This window comes from Camelina sativa, chromosome 15 (assembly GCF_000633955.1).
Source record: "Camelina sativa cultivar DH55 chromosome 15, Cs, whole genome shotgun sequence".
In the NCBI taxonomy this organism is placed as follows: Eukaryota; Viridiplantae; Streptophyta; class Magnoliopsida; order Brassicales; family Brassicaceae; genus Camelina; species Camelina sativa.
Window position 1 is genome coordinate 28,302,740 of NC_025699.1, and position 20,211 is coordinate 28,322,950.

General features: G+C 41.6%; 3 protein-coding genes across 3 annotated transcripts; all 3 read right to left on the minus strand.

Moving 5' to 3' along the window:
- On the minus strand, window positions 3,356–4,948 carry LOC104748884. The gene is made up of 3 exons (XM_010470463.1): window positions 4,537–4,948; window positions 3,921–4,462; window positions 3,356–3,811 (listed from the first exon to the last, which is right to left on the minus strand). The coding sequence occupies exons 1-3, from the start codon at window positions 4,946–4,948 to the stop codon at window positions 3,356–3,358; spliced, it is 1,410 nt and encodes a 469-aa protein (XP_010468765.1).
- LOC104748885 (extensin-1-like) lies at window positions 10,552–12,592 on the minus strand. Its single transcript, XM_010470464.1, has 2 exons — window positions 12,197–12,592; window positions 10,552–10,650 (listed from the first exon to the last, which is right to left on the minus strand). Exons 1-2 carry the CDS (start codon window positions 12,590–12,592, stop codon window positions 10,552–10,554), a joined length of 495 nt encoding a protein of 164 aa, XP_010468766.1.
- LOC104748886 lies at window positions 19,500–20,211 on the minus strand. The gene is made up of 2 exons (XM_010470465.1): window positions 19,708–20,211; window positions 19,500–19,511 (listed from the first exon to the last, which is right to left on the minus strand). Exons 1-2 carry the CDS (start codon window positions 20,209–20,211, stop codon window positions 19,500–19,502), a joined length of 516 nt encoding a protein of 171 aa, XP_010468767.1.

Here is a 20,211-nt window from a genome sequence, read left to right on the forward strand (position 1 = left end):
ACATGCAATAGATATTAAAAGTAAAGAGGGAGTTCAAGAAATCTTCTCTCTACAAAGAATTCAGATCTATCTCTCCCAAAAGCTCTCAATATCTTTTCTCTCAAAAACTGCTAGAAAATAACTTAAGGGTTTGTAAAAACCTAAAAATACTATATATACATCCTAAAACACGTCTAGGGGCTTATGTTGCAATTAAAGAAGACTTTGGGCAAATTTGTAAAACTTTCAATTCTTGTTCTCTCGTCGGCCAAACACGGGTGTCGATCGATGCTCATGTGGTGTCGATCGACACCATTACACTGATCCGACTCCAACTTGATTTCCTTCGGTAAAATGCTCCAAAATGATCCAAATTGCTCCATCCGTGCCAAAATCCTAGATAACCTGTAAAGACTCAAAAACAACCTAGAAACAAATCAAAAGACTCAAAAAGCACACTTATATCATGGTTAAAAACCGTAAAAACCATGATATATCAGGAGGTTCTTCTGTAACACAAATAGTTTGCGATATCGGCATACCATGGTGAATTGTTAACTGTTTGTTGAAGTACCTTAACGTCGGCTTTCTCCTTGTAGCAGTCGATGAAAGCTGCAAGCACATACACATTCTCCTCAGGGAGTCAGTCATCTATAGGGATCTCTTCATCGATTCTCAGCCTAGAAAGGTGGTCTGCAACCCCATTCTCAATCCCCTTCTTGTCCCTTATCTCAAGATCAAACTCCTGCAGTAGTAGTATCCATCGCAGCAATCTAGGTTTGGCATCTTTCTTAGTCAACAAGTAGCGCAGCGCGGCGTGATCTGTGTGCACAAAAACCTTGGATCCCACCAGATAGGACCTGAATTTCTCAAAGGCAAATACTATGGCGAGTAGTTCCTTCTCGGTTGTGGCGTACTTGGTCTGTGTCCCATCGAGTGTCCTGCTAGTGTAGTAAACAACATGCAACTTACCATCCTTGTGTTGTCCCAGAACTGCTCCAACAGCAAAATCACTTGCATCGCACATGACTTCGAATGGGGGATCCCAATCGGGTGGTTGTACTATTGGAGCCGAGATCAGTGCTTGTTTGATTGTTAGGAAAGCCTCCAAACAATCTGCAGTAAACTCAAAAGAGATGTCCTTGCAGAGCAGCTGGGTGAGTGGTCTGGCTATCTTGGAGAAATCATTTATGAACCTTCGATAAAACCCAGTATGGCCAAGGAAACTGCGAATGTCTTTAACGGTTTTCGGAGGCTGCAGACTGGACATGACCTCTATCTTGGCTTTGTCGACTTCTATCCCTCTCTCAGAAATTCGATGGCCAAGAACAATCCCATTGGTGACCATGAAATGGCATTTCTCCCAATTCAGCACAAGGTGTTTATCCACACAGCGTTGAAGCACTTTGCACAAGTTGGATAAACAGGAGGAGAAGGATGAGCCATACACCGAAAAATCATCCATAAATACTTCCATAATTTCCTCAATCAAGTCGGAGAAGATCGACATCATGCAGCGCTGGAAAGTGGCTGGAGCATTGCACAACCCAAAAGGCATTCGTCGGTAAGTGAATGTGCCGTAGGGGCAAGTGAAAGTGGTCTTCTCTTGATCATCCGGGTGAATCGGAATTTGGAAGAAACCAGAGTAACCATCCAGGAAGCAATAGTAAGGGTGATTCGCTAAACGCTCAAGCATTTGGTCAATGAATGGAAGAGGGAAGTGGTCCTTCCTTGTGGCTGTATTGAGCTTGTGGTAGTCGATGCACATGCGATGCTCTCTTACTGTCCTGGTGGGGATCAACTTGTTTTTCTCATTTACAACTACTGTCACTCCTCCTATCTTCGGCACTACATGGACTGGGCTCACCCAAGTGCTGTCAGAGATTGGGAAAATAACTCCGGCTCCCAACAGTTTGAGGATCTCCTTCTTCACCACTTCCTTGAGGTTCGGATTTAGCCTGCTTTGGTGTTCGATGGAAGACTTAGATGGATCTTCGAGGTGAATCCGATGTGAGCACAACTCCGGTGATATACCCGAAATGTCATCTAAGGAATAGCCCAAAGCCTTCCTATATTTTCTTAACTCGCAGAGTAAGAGTGCGGTTTCAACATTGTTTAGGTTAGAGTTAATGATAACCGGATATGTGGAGTTAGGTCCGAGATACGCGTACCTTAGCCCTTCTGGGAGTGGCTTTAAGTCCAACTTTGGAGCTTTGAGTTCACTCCAATCCTCCTGATTTGATTTTGTCCCAGGGCAAATTTCGGGATCAGCTGATCTGTCGTCTGGAATGGTCAATCCGTCGCCTTTACCGGATGCTTCCACAGGAGGAGTTTGATCAGTCAGTCCAGTTTCCGGATCAGTCAGTCCAGGTTGCAGATTGATGAATAGGACTTCATGTTTCAGAACTGCTGCAGCATCGAGTGTCCTGGCCAAGCTCTCAGTCTCCTCAGAGAGATATCCCAGCTCTGGTTCCGTCTTGGTGAGTGCTACAGCCAGATGATCACTTGTACACACTTCATCATAGATCTCATCAGCTATTTCGCCTATTGTGTCAACCTAGAAGGTTTGACCATCTATTGTAGGTTTCTTAGCTGCTTTCTCCAAATTGAATCTCAAAATCAGATCGTCCATGTGTAAATGGATCTTCCCCTCTGTGACGTTTATCATCGCACCAGCCGTGGCCAAGAAAGGTCTTCCAAGTAGAATCGGTTCTTGGGATTCTTCGTCAAGCTTCAGAACTATGAAATCAGTAGGAATGTAGCAGTTCCCAATTTGCACTGATAGGTTCTCCAACACTCCTTCTGGGCGTCGAGTGGAACGATCAGCAAGGACGAGGGTGACTTGGGTCGGTTTGAAGGTGTAGAGGCCAAGTCGCGTCGCAACACTGAGTGGCATAAGGCTCACGCTCGCTCCTAGATCGCAGAGGCATTTGCTGAATTTGAGATCTCCTATCGTGCAAGGCAAGGTAAACGGTCCCGGATCCCCACATTTTTCAGGCATTCGATTTTGGAGCATAGAACTGCACTCTTGTGTGAGGTACATCACTCCCTTCTCCAAACTGAGCTTGTCGGTTAGAATTTCCTTCATATACTTCTTAAGAGCTGGAACCATCCTTACTGCTTCAATGAAAGGGAGTCTCACCTGAAGCTCTCCTACTACTGACTTCAGCTTCTCATATTCTCGCTCCTGAATCTTTGATTTGCGGCGGGTAGGGAAAGGTAGTCTGGGTGCATAGGGTTGCTGCAATCCGCTGGGTTACTTTTCTTCAGGAACCATTGATCCATGTTTAACAACATCATCAGGAATGTTGTTGAGAATTTCGTCATGGTTGCCTTCCTGATCTTGTGTTTTATAATGGTCAGTCCCGTCGCTGGATCAGTCATTCCCTGCTTTCTGTTGTGGTTCCGGAAGCTCCTTGCCGCTTCGAAGGGTGACGACATTCATGTATTCTTTTGGATTAGCCTCGTTCTTCCCTGGAAGTGTCCCTGGAGGTGCCTTGACTCTAGCTGCGGATTGTGCCACTTGGTTCTCCAACACTCTCATGTGAGAATTTAACGATTCGATTCTCCTATTCAGCTCGGAGTACATGCTGTCGATCTTGACAGTCACCTCAGTGGCGTTTTTCTTCTGGTTCTCCATCAGAGCATGCATCATCTGCTCCACTTTGCTCTCTTGTGAGACTGTTGCCTGCGGTGCGACCGGTTGATATCCTTCCGCGAAGTTGTTGACCTGAGGTTTCTGTTGGAAATTCGATCCTCCAAAGCCTGTACCCTTGTTCTGGAAGCCCTGTGCGAAGTTGCTCTGCTGAGGTCGCGGCGGGTAGATCTGATCCTGAGGATTCTCGACATTGTTGCTTCTATAGGACAGATTAGGATGACTCCTAAAATTCTGGTTAAAACTTCGATTTTTGGAAGTTCCCTTGTCCTCCCATGTAGTTTACTTCCTCCGTACCCTCTTGGTATGTCTCAGCTACGAAGTCTGCATATCCCCCAGCGTGTTCCTCGCACAAGTTAACACTTTGGTGATCCCTTTTCAGCAGGAGATTCACCTTGGCTGTGAGATCCTTAATAGCATCAGTCTCTACGGAATTTACCCTAACCGTGCGGTCATAGTCTGTGCCGTGGTTGCTGTTGCTGGCTGCAAGGTTCTCTATCAGTGCATTGGCTTCATTCGCGGTGTTGGTGGAGAAGTCTCCCTTGCTGGCCGTGTCCAATGCCATCTGATACTTCTGCTCGATGCCCCCATAGAAAATGTTCATCAGATTCTCTTGAGTGTAACCGTGGTGAGGGCAATCTCGAAGGTACTCCTTGAACCTTTCCCATGCTTCACAAAATGACTCCATGCCTCCTTGCGAGAATGTAGTGATCTTTCTTCGCAGCTTGTCTGAGCGTGACTTGGTGTAGAAGTGATTCAAGAAAGCAGCTCTACATTGCGCCCAAGTGGTGAGTGATCCAGCATCCAACAAGTTCAGCCATCTAAGTGCTTTTCCGCCAAAGAGAATTGGAACAGAGTCAGCATTAGATAGTCATAGGGTACACCATTGGACCTCGTCGTACTGGTCAGCTGCTCAAAAGCCTCAATGTGATCAAGAGGACTCTCCGATGGCAAACCGTGGAACACGCGGTTCTGAACCAGATTGATTAGACTATGGTTAATCTCATAGTCTTGCCTTGCAGGAGCGGGAGGTTGAATCGCAGATCGATTCGCAAACAGCCTATTCTGAGCATCTTCATCCCTCAAGGTGGCTTGCCTCAGAGGTGGGTACAGTTCAGCTTGCTCTTGTTGGTTCTGCCTCTGCTGTTGTCGGATGATGCCAAGCTGAGGGTTGGGCGGGTTAGCCCCTGTGTTCTCTCCGTCAGCCATAGAATTGGTCTGTGCTTTTGGTCTCCAGTTCTCGCGTTCGAGCTGTGCTAATTGCTTGTTCCCTAGTATGCGCAGATCAGTTTTCTTGCTGCTCCTTGTATGCATACACCTGAAACCAAGAAATAAAGTTGCAAGTAGTAACTGAAATAAAGAAACCTTAGACTAAACGTGAATCTAAAATTTCAAAGGCAACATTTTGGTCCCCGGCAACGACGCCAAATTGATCAAAGTTTCAATTTAAAACCCAAAGCACACTCAACCACGATCTAGTGGTGTCGTCGCAGCACTTTGGGGTCGAACCATAGAGAACAAACGATACACTATGAAATTATATAAACCAAGTTTAGCTAAAGCAAAGAGATAGTTTGTGTTGCAAGTAACCGAACAAAACTGAAAATAAATAAGAGTTTGTAAACTTAAGAGAAATTATTAGGCGTAGGGAATCAATCAAGGGTTATGATCACGAATTTGGGTGATGGATTGGGATAGCTTTAGGAACCGTTCTTGAACTCGAATCTCAAATATAAAACTAACCTACTGTCGCAGTGTTAGTTATCTAAGCAAGAAATCGAATGAACCCTAAACCATCGTTTGGATCTAAACAATCCTAGCAAGCATTAAGTTCTAGTCCGATTATGTTCACAAGGTGCCCCAACTTCAACTGTCGTTGGCCGAGGATCACCTTGCTCACCTAAGTTCTTTCAAGTAATTCAACAACACTTTTGATGCCTAGATGAATTAAACCTATGGTCATAAACTAGGTAGCTAATCTAGTTTAAGCAATAAACACAACAATAGATGAAGAACACAGCAGATCAATCCCAGATCTAACAACCTAAATCAATGAATCATAAAACCCCCTTTGAAACCCAAAACCCAACAGAGAAATTACTCAAACATGGAAATCAAAGCACAACAAAACAAGGATGAAGATATCATAATCGAATTGCAAAGAGAAATAATAGGGTTCAGAAAAAGAGATCTTCTCTCAAGCTTACAAGTGCTCAAAAACGGCGTAGAGTAAAAGTTAGTTCTCTAGGGTCGAGCCCCGTGGTTAAATAGTAAAATAAATCCCTAAAAAGTCGGTTTAAATCAGAAAAGGAAAGATTGCGTCGGGGACGGGATTGGTTGATCTCACGAGGATCAGTCGATCCGGAATGTATTTCTGCTCTTACTCCATCTTCCTTCTAGCTCGATCAGTCTTCAACCAATTAAGCTCCAGATGCATATTTTCATCCCCAAAATGCTCAGATTCCTTCCAAAGTCACCTAAGACCTGTAAAGACTCACAAAAGACTAAAAGGACTCTAAAAGCACATTTGGACCTAGGAAAAGACTCAAAAAAATCCTAAAAACTATGGTCAAAACCTATAAAATACAGACACATCAAGGGTCTCTGTTAAAGGTGAAAATTATGCGGATGCATCTGACGCTGCAGATTTCTACGGAACAATAACTGATATCATAGAACTTGAGTATGAGAGGATGCTTGGGTTGAAGATCACACTATTTAAATGCAAGTTGTATGACCCTGTAATTGGTAGAGGCACTTGGAGAAGTAATGGTGGCGTTGTAGACGTTCTTTCATCCAGAAAGTACAATAAGAACGAACCATTTATTCTAGGAATGTATATAAATGCCCCAATAATTATTTATTGTCATTATCACATTTAACATATAATATGTGTAACTTTTACACGTTGATTGCAAAACAGCATCTCAAGCCTCACAGGTATGTTATATTTCGTTCCCATACATAAAGAAACCGAAGCATTTATGGCTCAATGTTCTAAAAGTGAATCTGAGGGGAAACATTGATGGAGACCCGAATCTCTTGCAAACAGAAAATGATGATGATGTATTGATGACCACAATTGAAGATGTCATAGTAGACAATTTGGAAAGGGGATATCCAATAAACATTGACTACGATGTTGCAGATGCGGAACCTGAAGATGAACTTATGTGTAATTTATCGTCTTCGGAAGATGATGAAAAAACCCTGAAGATTATTGGTGCTTTAAGATATGTTTCTTTTTCTTTGTAATAAAAATTAAAAAACTTGTGTTTTCTAGTTATTTGAATTTATAAGCACCACATATTGAATCATAAGTTTTTTTGAGTGATAAAAAAAACAAATAAAAATTTACAACTAGGGGTACTCGAACCCAGGATGATGAATGTTTAATAACCAAGAATCTGCTCAACCCAACCTTTCTCAGAGAGTCGGACCCTCTAACCCACCACCACCCGCCGGACGAAGAAACAACCCTCTTCCACCTCAGTACACTTTCATGCCGACGGCTCGAATTCCTCCGCCGTTCACACCACAAGAGATACAACGAGTCATCCCCCAGAGTTTCCGGAACTTCCCACTGCCACAGACGCTTATCCAGGACACCGTCAATCGCCTTCCTGATCCGCCAATGTCGACAACGAAGGTTCAGAACAACGTCGTGAATGAACCATAGGATCATCCGCTGTCTCCACCGCAGCAGTCCCATGGTCATTCTCGACAACCAACTTCTCAAGGTAACAATTACGATGCTGAGCCTCAACTTCAGGATGACACTTTGCAATCTCTGGCCATGAGCAGTTTACGAGTGTTCTCTCTCCCATACTGTTGCCGAATACAACTTGTTAATGTTTGTCTCTTTTGTTTGTTTTAATTCTCGTTTGTAGCAAATTGGTAATGTTTGTGGCTTTGGTTTGTTTTAACTCTCGTCTGTAGCATAAGGGAATGTTGAATGTTTGTCTTAGGCCGAATACAACTTGGTAATGTTTGTGGATTTGGTTTGTTTTAACTCTCGTCTGTAGCATAAGGGAATGTTTGTCTTTGGTTCGACAATATGTTTGTCTTAGGGAGAAGACAACTTGGTAATGTTTGTCTTTGGTTCGACAATATGTTTGGTACTTGTTTGTCTTTGGTTCGACAATATGTTGCTTTCTAACTGATCAAACTAACTATCATTGTTTACATGTGTGTGTGGAGGTTTGATCGGGACAAAAAAGGCCAACTTGTTAGGAAGATTACCAAGATTTTTACAAACAAATTCGATGGTCCATATTATACTTGGACTTGTGTGCCTCCCAATAGAAAAGAGAGATACTTCATGGAGTTTGCGGTAAGTTCTGTTCTCTGTAACATGTTTTCTACTTTTGTTTGTTGCTTGTTTTCACTGACATAATTCTAACTCTCCTCTTTGTTATGTAGAAAACTCACACCTGGGATCCATTGATAACAGGTGCTGTTCAAGAACATTTCAACAGCATCTGTAACCGCCGGATGAAGGGCATGGTTAGCGATGCAAGGACGGCTCGAATAAAACCTTCATGGATTGAAGGTGACCTCTGGAAAGTGATGGTTGCTAATTGGGATACTGAAGAACAACAGCAAAGGAGTTACACCTATTCCAAGTGTCGTATGTCTGACCGTAATGGTCTCGGTCCTCACATCCACTTATCAGGCCCTAAGTCATATAGGGAAATCCAAGATGATCTGGTACTAAATCATTTCTATTTTGTTAGTTTCATTTATCAACATTTCTATATTATCTAGTACTAACAATTGTTTAATTTCTAACATTGCTGGAAGAGAGGTCAGTATGGGTGAAGTTTTTTTCAAAACACATACAAAGCTGGATGGTTCTTATGTTGATGGCAAGGCAGAGAAAATACATCAAGCTTATCAGCAGAAGTTGCAAGAGAAGATGGCTGAGCTCGAGGCAGATTCAACTATTTCAGATGGTACTTCACACCGTCGGGAGCTCACCACAGATGAATGTACTGCTATCTTTCTTGAGGTAAAGTAGCATTTCTACTCGATCATTCATTTCTTTTGCTCTTTACTTACAATTTTTCTTTTGCTTAAAACAGTGCACTGAGAAGGATTCACGAGGAACACCTTATGGTGTTGGAAGCCTCAAAGATACTCTTGGAAAGGGAAAGGGCAATCAACCATCACAAGCCGAAGCCTTTCTATCATTGCAAGAGCAACTTAAGGAAGCTCAACGTCAGATTGAAGTTCAGGCTGAAATTCAGGCAACTCTCAGAGCTGAAGCTGCTGCTCGAGAAAAAGAGACTGCTCTCCTTATGGCTGAGCAAAAGCAGGAGTTGACGATGATGGCCAAGTTTATGCGCCACACTAATCCAGCCTACCTGGAGTTTATAGCCTCTCAAACAGGTGAGGAGGACAATCTTCCATCAACAACTCCATGATCTCTATTGTTTCTTAACTCAAGAACTAAGTTCTCAGTTTGTATGTGTCATAAACTTTTTCTTTCATTGCTTTTGGTTTGATTTCTATTTTGGACATGTGTATGAACTGCTTTCAGAATTATGGTTATGTTTATAATGATTTTTCATATGATTTTTCATTTAGTAAATCAGTATTAAAAACAGGATTACAAAACAATAAAAATGATTACAAAACAATAAAAGCCAGTTAATTTCATTATTTTGTAAATCAAAGTAGTCGCTACATTGTCGTCATTTTGACACCATAGAGTCGTTAAATACAACGACTAATTTCAGACTAAAGTATTGCAAGTTTTTTATTCAAGTAAAAAGTCGCAACTTCGTTGCAGATTAGTCGCTAAATTTAGCGACAAATCAACGACTAAGGTCCACAAAGTCGTTAAATTGTCGGCAAATTGTCACCAATTCGGGTGAGGAAATAGCGACAATACGACGACGATTAAACGACAACAGTATATCATCGGTAAATAGTCGCTAAATAACGACTATTTAACGATTATATGAATTAGCGACAAAATTTTAACTACAACAGTAAATAGTCGCTAAATAGTCGTATAAATTATTTTAACGACTATTTAGCGACTAATACTACAGTGGCCGTTAGCCTGTTTTCTTGTAGTGTACAACCGAAGTAATAAGCTAAAGGGAGGAAGGAGAAGTTGTAGCCCCAGGAATGGAGAGCAGACGATCACGAATTGTACGATCAACCCCGTCTTGAACCACTGGAAATGGTGATGTAGCAATGGTGAAGAGCCTTGCATTCCTTTCGCACCAAATAAGATAGCAAGAAACCTGGAGAACGAGTTTGATGATAGTTGCTGCATTGGTAGACGTTTGTTGCACCACTTGAAGGATCCAGGAGGAGATAGAACTTAAACCCGATAGAGGGGATGGAATAATTCTGTCTGCAAAAGCTCATTAAACCTCTGACGAATAAGCACAGTGGAAGAAAAGATGATCCTGAGTTTCAATCCCATTCGAACAGAGCACACAGCTTGGAGGGACATTGATCCCCAATTTCGCAGCCTGTCTTTGGTAGGCAACCTTCCCTGAAAGGCGAGCCACGTTATAAAAGAGTAACGCGGCACTGCTTCCTTAAACCATACTTTCTTGCCCCACGGAACCAGAGGAGATGGAGATCTTAGTAGCTCCCAAGTTTCCTTGGACGAGAACTTCTGAGCAAAAGATCCTGACAACCTTTTCCAGAGATACGTATCAGACCCTTTTCCATCATTTGGAGGAGATATAGATGTGAGAATTGCCATGAAGGATTGTTGAGAATCAGATCATGCCGGCGGCATCCTCCATTCTCCATTTCGCACTGCCACAAAAACTACAGCATTCCTCCTTACCCGCAAATGTTGCGGTCCATTTCCTTGAATAAAATCCGGCAAAGGACCCAGTTCACACCAGTTATCATACCAGAAAGAAGCAGTTCGTCCATCTCCAATTTCACACCGGAGAAATTCCTTGAGGCGAGGTTTGAGTTATAGCATACACTTTACTGTTCGAGAGAGCCGTTGGTTGTCCTCCAAGAGCCAGTAACTCTTCCTGTGGAAAACATTACATTTGAGCCAGGCAACCCACAATGAACCAGCATTTGCAAAGAAGTTCCAGATCAGCTTTAGTTGGAATACAATCTGAAAATCTTGCAGTCTCCGAATTCCTAAGCCCCCTTCCACCTTCGGTCTACAGACATCCTGCCAAGCCACTCGAGCTCCCTGTGCAGAACCTATCTTATTTTTCCATAGGAAAGCTGCATACAGAGAGTCTACCTTTTCATAAAACCTCTTTGGCAGATTAAACACCGAGCTCCAAAAGTTAACCATTCCGTAGACGACTGATGATACGAGTCTAATTCTTCCAGCAAAGGAAAGAGACTTTACAGTCCAAGAGTGTAGCTTGGAGGTGATTTTCTCAAGGAAAGGTTGTAAGGTGGCAAAGGTTATCCTTGCAGAGTTGAGAGGAAGACCAAGGTATCTTGTTGGGAAGGAACCAACTTTTATACCAGAGAAAGCACTCAAGACATCAATCTCAATATCAGAATAACCCCCAAAAAACTTTCTGATTTTGTTGGGTTCATATCTAGGCCACTCAGACGTTTGAACATGCTCATTACTTCTCTCACCCCCGACAGTGAGTGCATGCTACCTTCAGTGAACACCAACAAGTCATCTGCGAAGAGGAGGTGGGTCACCTGATGGGAAGAGCAGTGAGGATGGAGCTTGATACTACCAGTTGAAACCGCGGCCTCTAGAAGCTTCGAATGGCATTAGAAAGTTATGTATCCAAACACAGCCATCCAATATTTACATGAATTTTACAATACATATTGCGCGTGTATGGTGGTGATAATGACATGGGTAGGGCAAAGGAAATATTTTTCAATCGAGTTGGTTGATACGTTAAGTCGATTGAAAAATATCTCCTTTGCCCTACCCATGTCATTATCACCACCGTACACGCGCAATATGTATTGTAGAATTCATGTAAATATTGGATGGCTGTGTTTGGATACTTAACTTTCTAATGCCAATTGGTTTGGGATTGGATCAATATGTTATTATTTACGTCTGCCAAGAATTGTAAGGCGGGCGTGAATAAAACATGGAACATTCAACCTCAAAAGTAAATAATTACGTCTCCTGAATAATAAAGTTTATAAATAAGATATAGTTTTTATAATTGTAAGAATCTAAGAAATTAAAGAAATTTACGTACTTACACCGGAGTTATTGAATTAAAAAAAAATTGCAGGTTTATAATATATTTTTGAATAATTAGAAAAATAAATCTTTTTTAATTTGGGTCTAAGTAGCTAGATTTCCTTGAATTTTTGATATTCTAACAATTATATCAATCTTTTGAATTTTCGGTGTATCACATTCCATCTTTTAAAAAAGTTGAGTTTCAAGATGAGCGTTAGTTAGTCAATCATCTTTTTAAAAAACTTGTATTTCTTTTGTACTTTAAAAAATGTGTATATATGATCATGGGTGAATTAGCTCAGTAGCCAAAATAAAAAAAAATCATAGCAGTAAATAATATCATATATAAAGAAAATTAGAGAATCAGGATAAGGGTATAGCAAAATTACCACTTTAGTGTTTTGTGTAGTTGAGGGAGTGGTGGTTGTTGGTTGGAGGTGGTGGCCGGCGGTCGGAGGAGGTGACCGGAGGTCAAAGGTTGGTGGCCGGTGGTCGGTGGCCGGAGGTCGGAGGTCGATGGCCGGAGGTCGGAGGTCGATGGCCGGAGGTAGGTGGTCGGAGATTGATGGCCAGAGGTAGGTGGCCGGAGATCGGTGGCCGGAGGTCGGTGGCGGAGGTCGGTGGCGGAGGTCGGTGGCGGAGGATTTCTCCGGAGGTCGGCGGAGGAGGAGTTGGCCGGAGATCGGTGGCGGAGGAGTTCGCCGGAGGTTGGCGGTGGAGAAGGTGGCCGGAGGTGGTGTTAGTGGTGGGTGGAGGTAAGGTGGTGGAGGGGTAAAATGTGTCATTAATACATATTATACAGAGTATATTATAGATATATGGTTAGTATAGTTAGTTTTTAAATTATAGTATTTTTTTTGGTTATACAGCTCAATTTCCCTAGAGAAATTTATGAGATAAGCATTTAATTCCAAGAGTATTGTCTGATTCGGACTTTCTGTCCGTGCTTCTGAAATTAGCATTTGTTGGATACCTGAAATTACATCGCTAACCCTCACAACTCGAAAGGAAAAAACTTTTTTTTTGCCTTTAATTTTTTTTTCCCTTATTCTAGTCTTCGTTAAACCTTCGCCTCTTGCTGACATTGATGACGATTCACCATCAATGTTTATCTAAAATCTGCAGAAACATTCATGACGGATAAATTTTTTTATCTCCCCCCGTTGTAGTCAGATCTGCTGTCTTGTTTCGGTATTTATCTCAACTGCCTCTTACACAAATAGGCTTCATTCAATTTCAACATCTTTCACTTCGGCCTGGAAAATTTACGACTCCTCTCTTCCAAGAACTTGAAATTTCTCTGCTATTCTCAGTCTTCAAAGGGTTATATAAAGGTCGCACCTCAGACTGTGTCTGTAGTTCTACCAATCGGTAGGTCTGAAGAACTTTCGATTCGAAGGGTTAGGCATGTCCCCTTCTCGATAAGTTCATATTTTTCAAGTTCAATGTTATCTTTAAACTTATATGAGATTCTTATCCATCTTAACCACCTTAATCCTTCTTCCGTAGGTTCAATTGTTAGCTATGTCTGCCTCTACTAACCAACATACTACTTCACTATCAGCAGGTAAAAAGTTTGAAATAGATTAGTAATTGTACTTCGATTACTTGCATAATTGTATATGTCTATTGTACAATAGCCACATATAGTTAGTACTTATCATCTGTTTCCTTAGTAGACCCATCGACTCTATCCTTCCTCTCGTTCGAGAGCTCTGCTCTGTGTTATTTCTTTTGCTATTACTTTACCTGAAGTTGTAGGCTAAATTGATGTGGTGGATATCTTGTTCGGTCGATTTAGTATAGGTTCTATTGTTTTTCTACCCTTCCAACTCTCCCTCATTGTTCCGTGCTTCTGTTGCCTCACCTATAGTTAGTCTATAAGGGTTTCCTGTTACATGTCCTACTCTTCTGCTGTTACTCGTCCTCTATTAGATTCCTCCCTGGGGTTCCCTTTCTTACAATCCTTAGGGTTTATTTTTAATCTTTTGTTGTTACTCTTCCTCTCTTACATTTCTCCCTTGGGTTCCCTGTCTTACAATCCTTAGGGTTTTTTTTAATATTCTGTTGTTACTCTTCCTCTATCACGTTTCTCCCTGGGGTTCCCTTTCTTATAATCCTTAGGGTTTATTTTTAATCTTCTGCTGTTACTTCCTCTGTTACATTTCTCCTTGGGTTCCCTGTCTTACAATCTTTAGGGTTTATTTTTAATCTTCTATTGTTACTCTTCCTCTATCACATGTCTCCCTGGGGTTCCCTTTCTTACAATCCTTAGGGTTTATTTTTAATCTTCTGTTGTTATTGTTGTTATTAGTTGATAAAGAGTCTCTTATTAGTTGTTATTGTTGTTATTCTCCCTTGGTGGCCCTGTCTTATTAATCTTCTGTTGTTATTGTTGACAAAGTGTCTCTTATTAGTTGTTATTGTTGTTATTCTCCCTTGGGTTCCCTGTCTTACCCTCCTTAGGGTTTATTTTTAATCTTCTGTTGTTACTCTTCCTCTGTTACATTTCTCCCTTGGGTTCCCTGTCTTACAATCCTTAGGGTTTATTTTTAATCTTCTTTATGTGTTTTAATCTTCTTAAGGTTTATTTTTAATCTTATGTGTTTTAATCTTCTTAGGGTTTATTTTTAATCTTCTTTTAAGCGTTCTTTATGTGTTTCCTTCTATTCCCCCAAGGTGACGTTCCTGAACGGATTTTCGCTGTTAATTGCTACCCTTCACATGTTGTTCGTATCAACTCCTACTCAAGACCTCGGTACCTCATTGACATCCTGCATATTCTCGCTGGGTTGCCTGAGCTAGATATGTTGTTGGCATCTCCTCTTGGGGCTCTTTTCTCCTTGCCTGTTCGGTTTTGCTCACTATCTGGTCAACTAGTCCACCAGCTCTTATGTAGACAGCTTTATACTCCTAACAGTGACGAAATTTGGTTTGTTTATGGCGGCCAACCTTTGCAGTTCTCCTTGATTGAGTTTGAGCAATTGACTGGGCTTTCATGTGCACCTTTTCCACCACCTGAAGACCTACTCCCTCTAACCACACATGCTGATGGATGTGCTCCATATTGGTATAAACTTATAGGGCGTGACCTTGGCTCCACTACTGTTGATGATCTTCTAACCCTGTTGAAGGCTGAACCAAACATGCCGGCTTGGCGGAAGTTTAGAGTTGCATTAGTTGTAATTGTTGAAGGCATTCTGCTTTGCCGCACGCAGCCTGTCAAACCTTCATTGGAAGTTGTTGAGATGGTTAAAGATATTCAATTCTTTCTTCACTATCCGTGGGGACGTCATTCATTCAAACGCCTATTTAGGATGGTCACGATTGGAGAGTACATCCCAGATAAAGCGTCGCTTATTAAAAAACTCAAACAATCATCCTTGGCTGTTCATGGGTTTCCTCTTCCAATTCAGTTACTAGCATTTAAATCCATCCCCGCGCTGCTCAACTTTCTTCCTAATAGTCAAGACAGGTCAACGTTTCTTGACCAAGGTATTACATATCTCCCCAAATGCAAGTCCTACCATACCTCCAACATATTGTCGACTGAGCATGATCCATCGGTAAGCGATCTCCCTGCCTCCTACTCAGCTTTGTAATTGTAGTTACTTTCTTACACATCTACCTATCATATATTGCAGTTGCAGGTTTTATTCCCTTGGTCACCAGGCTCTGAATTCGAATCTACTGCTGGAGGTGATCCCAAAAGGCACCTCTTAGAATCACTTGTCTCATCTGGATATAAGTTTAGGCCAGAGTTTGGATTTGGAGGCGATTCATCTCTACCAACTCTTAACGTCCTCCCAATCCGCAAAAAAAAAATTCGTGACTTGGTGAGTTCATCTTCAGAGGTTGATTCCACACGTCATACCAGAAAGCACTGTAAAATGTCTCACGTCTTTGAGTGTGCGAAGCATGTTGATGGTATTGTAACGCTAAAGTTGACAGCTTTTAAGCAGTCTTTACTGGCTGATTTGGGTGAACTCCTATTTAAATCCAAATCAAATGAAAAAGATGAAGAGGGATGTGCGAAGGGAAACTCTTCCTCAGAGGTTGGATCAGATACTAATGTCGCCTTATCGCGTGTCACGCCTTCTGATTGTGCTTCGCTGCATGGACAGCACGCTTATCCTACTGCAGAAACGTCTGACGCATATTCTGATAAGTCCTTATGCTTCGCATCTTCCACCACACATGTGCTCTCTCCAACCTATATAACCTTATCAATGCTTTTGCCTATTTTATAACTAACCCTCATACGAAGCTATTGGTTAACGTAGGTACCTCTTATTGTCCCTTGCTTATGCAGGAAGCTGAAGAAAATAGATTTTTGTTAGTTGATCCTCCCCATGATCCACTTCTTCATCTCTCTCGTATTGATGCCCTTGAAGGTCAGACCTCTTCACCCCAGGAACCTAAAGCCTCCGAAGCTCTTTTTCATGTCTCCTCCCAGTTGAAGCCTAATGAGACTTCTTGCCTTGCGATTGTTCCTCTTCTTCAATTACCTCTTTCTTCTACCGGGATTTCACCTCATCCACAGCAAACTCGGGTGTCGATGTCAGACCAAGCAATATCCAGCTAATAACAATGGTGTAGATCATAACGTCAGCAGCAGGAATGTTTCCTCTCAACTTAATTCCACCAGACGTGTACCATCTTCATGACAAACTCTCCCGTCTGACACCCCATTTGGTCAGACCAGAATATGGTACACACCTCCATGTAGAGCAAGTCTCTATCGAGCCCGGCTAACCGGCATCGCATTCCTCAGAAACAACTCCGCTTATCATTACTGCCTCTTTTACTCATTAAGTCCCCTTCAACGTTAGTTTGCAGGAATTATAAATTAATTTTATGGTAATGGTCTCCAATTCCTTACAACTGTTTGCTGTTGTAATTTCGCACTCGATAAAACATTCAATGCAGATGGAAATCTCATATCTACTAAAACGCTTAGCCTTGAATTCTATCCCCACTAAAGTCATCTCTAACACATCTCTTACTGAAACCCTTTGCCATTTAGTCAAACATATAGGACAACAGATACCTGCAATACTATCTATGCCAACTCAGATACAAGTCTACTACGCTTCTTGTTCTGTATCTCATCATACACACCTTAGTACCCGACTTTAATGTATTTGTTTACCACCATAAATACTCACTTTATGTACATCACCTCTAACTCTTCAATCTCTCTCTCTCTACTGAAACATTTTGTTTCCTCAAATGGATAAACTTGATATTCATGTCGCACTTGACATTGCCTCTCGAGTTGGTCGTTCTACATTTGCTGATCTCTCAGGTATGCTTTCTACATCAAAGTTTTACTCCGGTCTTGCTTCCCATCCTAGCGTTCTACATACAATTTCACTGCAATTCCTCTTCGAAAATCCAAATCTTATCAACCTCACTTCCCCTTACCGTCCTTTCTTCTCTCGTTGTCTACAAGCAAATAATCCAACAGCTTCTTATCTTGAGAGTTTGAAACTTGCGACCAAACATGGACATGCGGAGACAGCTCTGCAACTCTTACAAAGCATACCTGCAGCTCACCCCCATGCTTCCTTTACAATATCGCTCCTCCAAATTTGCCTTGGGTTTTATGAAGATGCCATTTACAATTCTAATTTACTTGTAGCATCTGTTGGTTCTTTTGAAGCTGCTGATGAAATTGGCAGTACTGTTTTTCGTCAAATCATGAAGATTGGTCCAAGAAAGGTTCGGTCTCATGCAAACACTTGGAGATATGACCATATTCCGAAGTGTGGTCCATGCTCACTTTCCAACCGTTGTCCAGATTGTTTTTTGTACTGGTTTTCAGTTATGTATCTTCTATTATGTTAGGCTTTATCGTCTATTTCCCATGTAATTTCGGTTTTATGCCAATGTTTATGTCCACTTTAGCCTACTTTATATCTAACGTCTCCCTCTAGGGAGCTCTACTTATTATCTCTCGGTTATGGCCTTTAATACGCACTCACCTATTAAATATCCTCTATAATTTCCCACTTGCTTCTCCTGTTGCACCAACAACATAATTACATGGTTGAGTTTACAGCGCTTGGTAGGTGCTATAGTTAATGGTTTACTCTGACTCACTAAAAAGTGTTCCCGATATTTCAACCAAATTCAAACTCCTTCACAGAGTGTCTAAAACACAACAATCAGACTACAAACTATTTCAATGGACTCCATTCCTCATGTTTTGCTGGTAGATATAGTGAGACGGGTTTCCCAGGATGGTTTTCGTGAGTTGGGACCTTTGCTCGCATCTGGTCCTGAATTCAATAGGATTGCCCTTGATCCTACTGTTTTGCATGATGTTGACATTGACGAGTTCATTTTTGTAAGCCCTCTTGCGAATCAAGGTTCTATTTACCGTCCATTCTTACTGCGCTGCTTGGCTGCTGGGAACCAGAGTGCCGCGTATGTCGAAGGATTGCGACTTGCTGCCCAAGCCGGACCTTCTGACGCCTCTATTAATCTCCTCAGGTCCTCAGCTTCCAAAAACATATACGCTCACTTTGCTCTAGGGACGTTCCTCATATGTTATGGGTCCTTTGACACTGGTATGGAAGTAATTTTCTCATTCTTATCTTTGGTTCGATCAGTAGAGGAGGCAGTTGGCATTGCCGAAATGGTTGTCACCCAAATAACAGAGATGGGCACACCAAATGCTGGTTTCTATGAGCCTTTTATGCGTTTTCCTACTCTCCCACACTGTTACCTTAACAACTTCTCTGTCCTCCACCTCTGTCCCAAGTGTTTTGCTTTCAAGTACGCAGCTCGATTTCTCGAATTGTGTTAACTCCAGCTTAGTCTCTCTTTAGTAGGTTCAGTCTTCTCTATTTTCATGTACGCAGCTCGCTTTATATTTTCTATTAACTCAAACTTACTCTCTCTTTAGTAGCTTAAGTCTTCTCTATTTTCATGTACTCGCTAATCTCTGTCGCAGAAACTATATTTTGTTTTCATCTGCAGTCGAATATGTACTCTAATTGTGTTAACTCAAACTGAGTCTCTCTTTAGTAGATTTAGTCTTCTCTATTTTCATGTACGCAGTTCGCTTTCCTGAATTCTGTTAACTCGAACTTAGTCTCTCTTTAGTAGCTTAAGTCTTCTCTACTTTCATGTACTGTCAAATCTCTGTCGCATAAAATATATTGTGTTTTCATCTGCAGTCGAATATGTAATCTTATATGTACCGCTTCCCATTTATGCACCAGACGCTTTCTCATATATATATATATATATGTCTAATATCCATACAAATACCATCAAAGGTTCAACCAACAATTTGAACCATACACATAAATAGTCAGTCTTTCAAGTAATAAGCTATGATCCAAAAAACCATTACAACACCTTCTCATATCCACCTCCACTTGTTACTGACATTGCTCTGCAGTACTTCATCCACATTACAAATGCAGAGTCTGAAGGCTCGAAAAAAAAAACATTCCTCTTCAATGCGACTGCAGCTTCCCTCCATAGACCCCAAAAAGGTCAACCAGTTCAATTACCAATACTTCCTCTTCATTCATCATATATCGACTAACATTACTACTTGCATCTGGTGCCCAAAAAACAGTCCGCCGCTACCTGAAAACAGAACAGACACTCAGTTTCTCTGTTTACATTCAAACTATTGTTATTCTCAATGTGAAAGTAATTTGAGCCTGTCTCTCACTGAAGTACCTACCAAACACAAATATAACATCCAATACCTTATCCTAGGAAGTTTTTACAAGTAGCTCGGTTATGGCCTGCTTGTCCACATGTTGAACACTTATGGGGGGCTATTTTTTTTTTTTATTCCCCTGCAACCATCAAAATCAGTATACACTCTAAAATACAAATTTACACGGGATGAAGGATTAAGTTTGGTCATTACCGGATGTTCTCCATTAGAAGGAATCCTTCTCTTCCTTCTTCGTCCTGGACCTGGTGGGTTAGTCGGAGGGTTGAACTCATTCTCCACAACTGCTACAGGGACTTCTTCATCGCCATGATTAGGGACAGGGTATATTAGCGCCTCATAAGTAGCTTCGAAAACAGGGACACGATACATTTCTCCTACAAGTGAAGGAATGTAAACACCATTTATCCTCGCTGCAGCCAACGCATGGCAACAAGGTATAAGAAGCTTTTGAAACCCAATACAAGAACAACTTTTCTTCTCAAGATCGACAAAGTATGTCTTGCCCTCTGTTTCACTGACTTGGTAAGCCCAATCTGAGACTGCTATAACTGCCAAACCTGCGGATGCTACATGGTTGCGCAGCATAAACTTATTCACATTAGGTGTTATTGGCTCAGGAAGGGTAGCCAATTTTTTTGCCTTTGCTCGTCTGATGCAGAACCACTGCATCAGCTTGGTCCTAATAGACTCAACCAT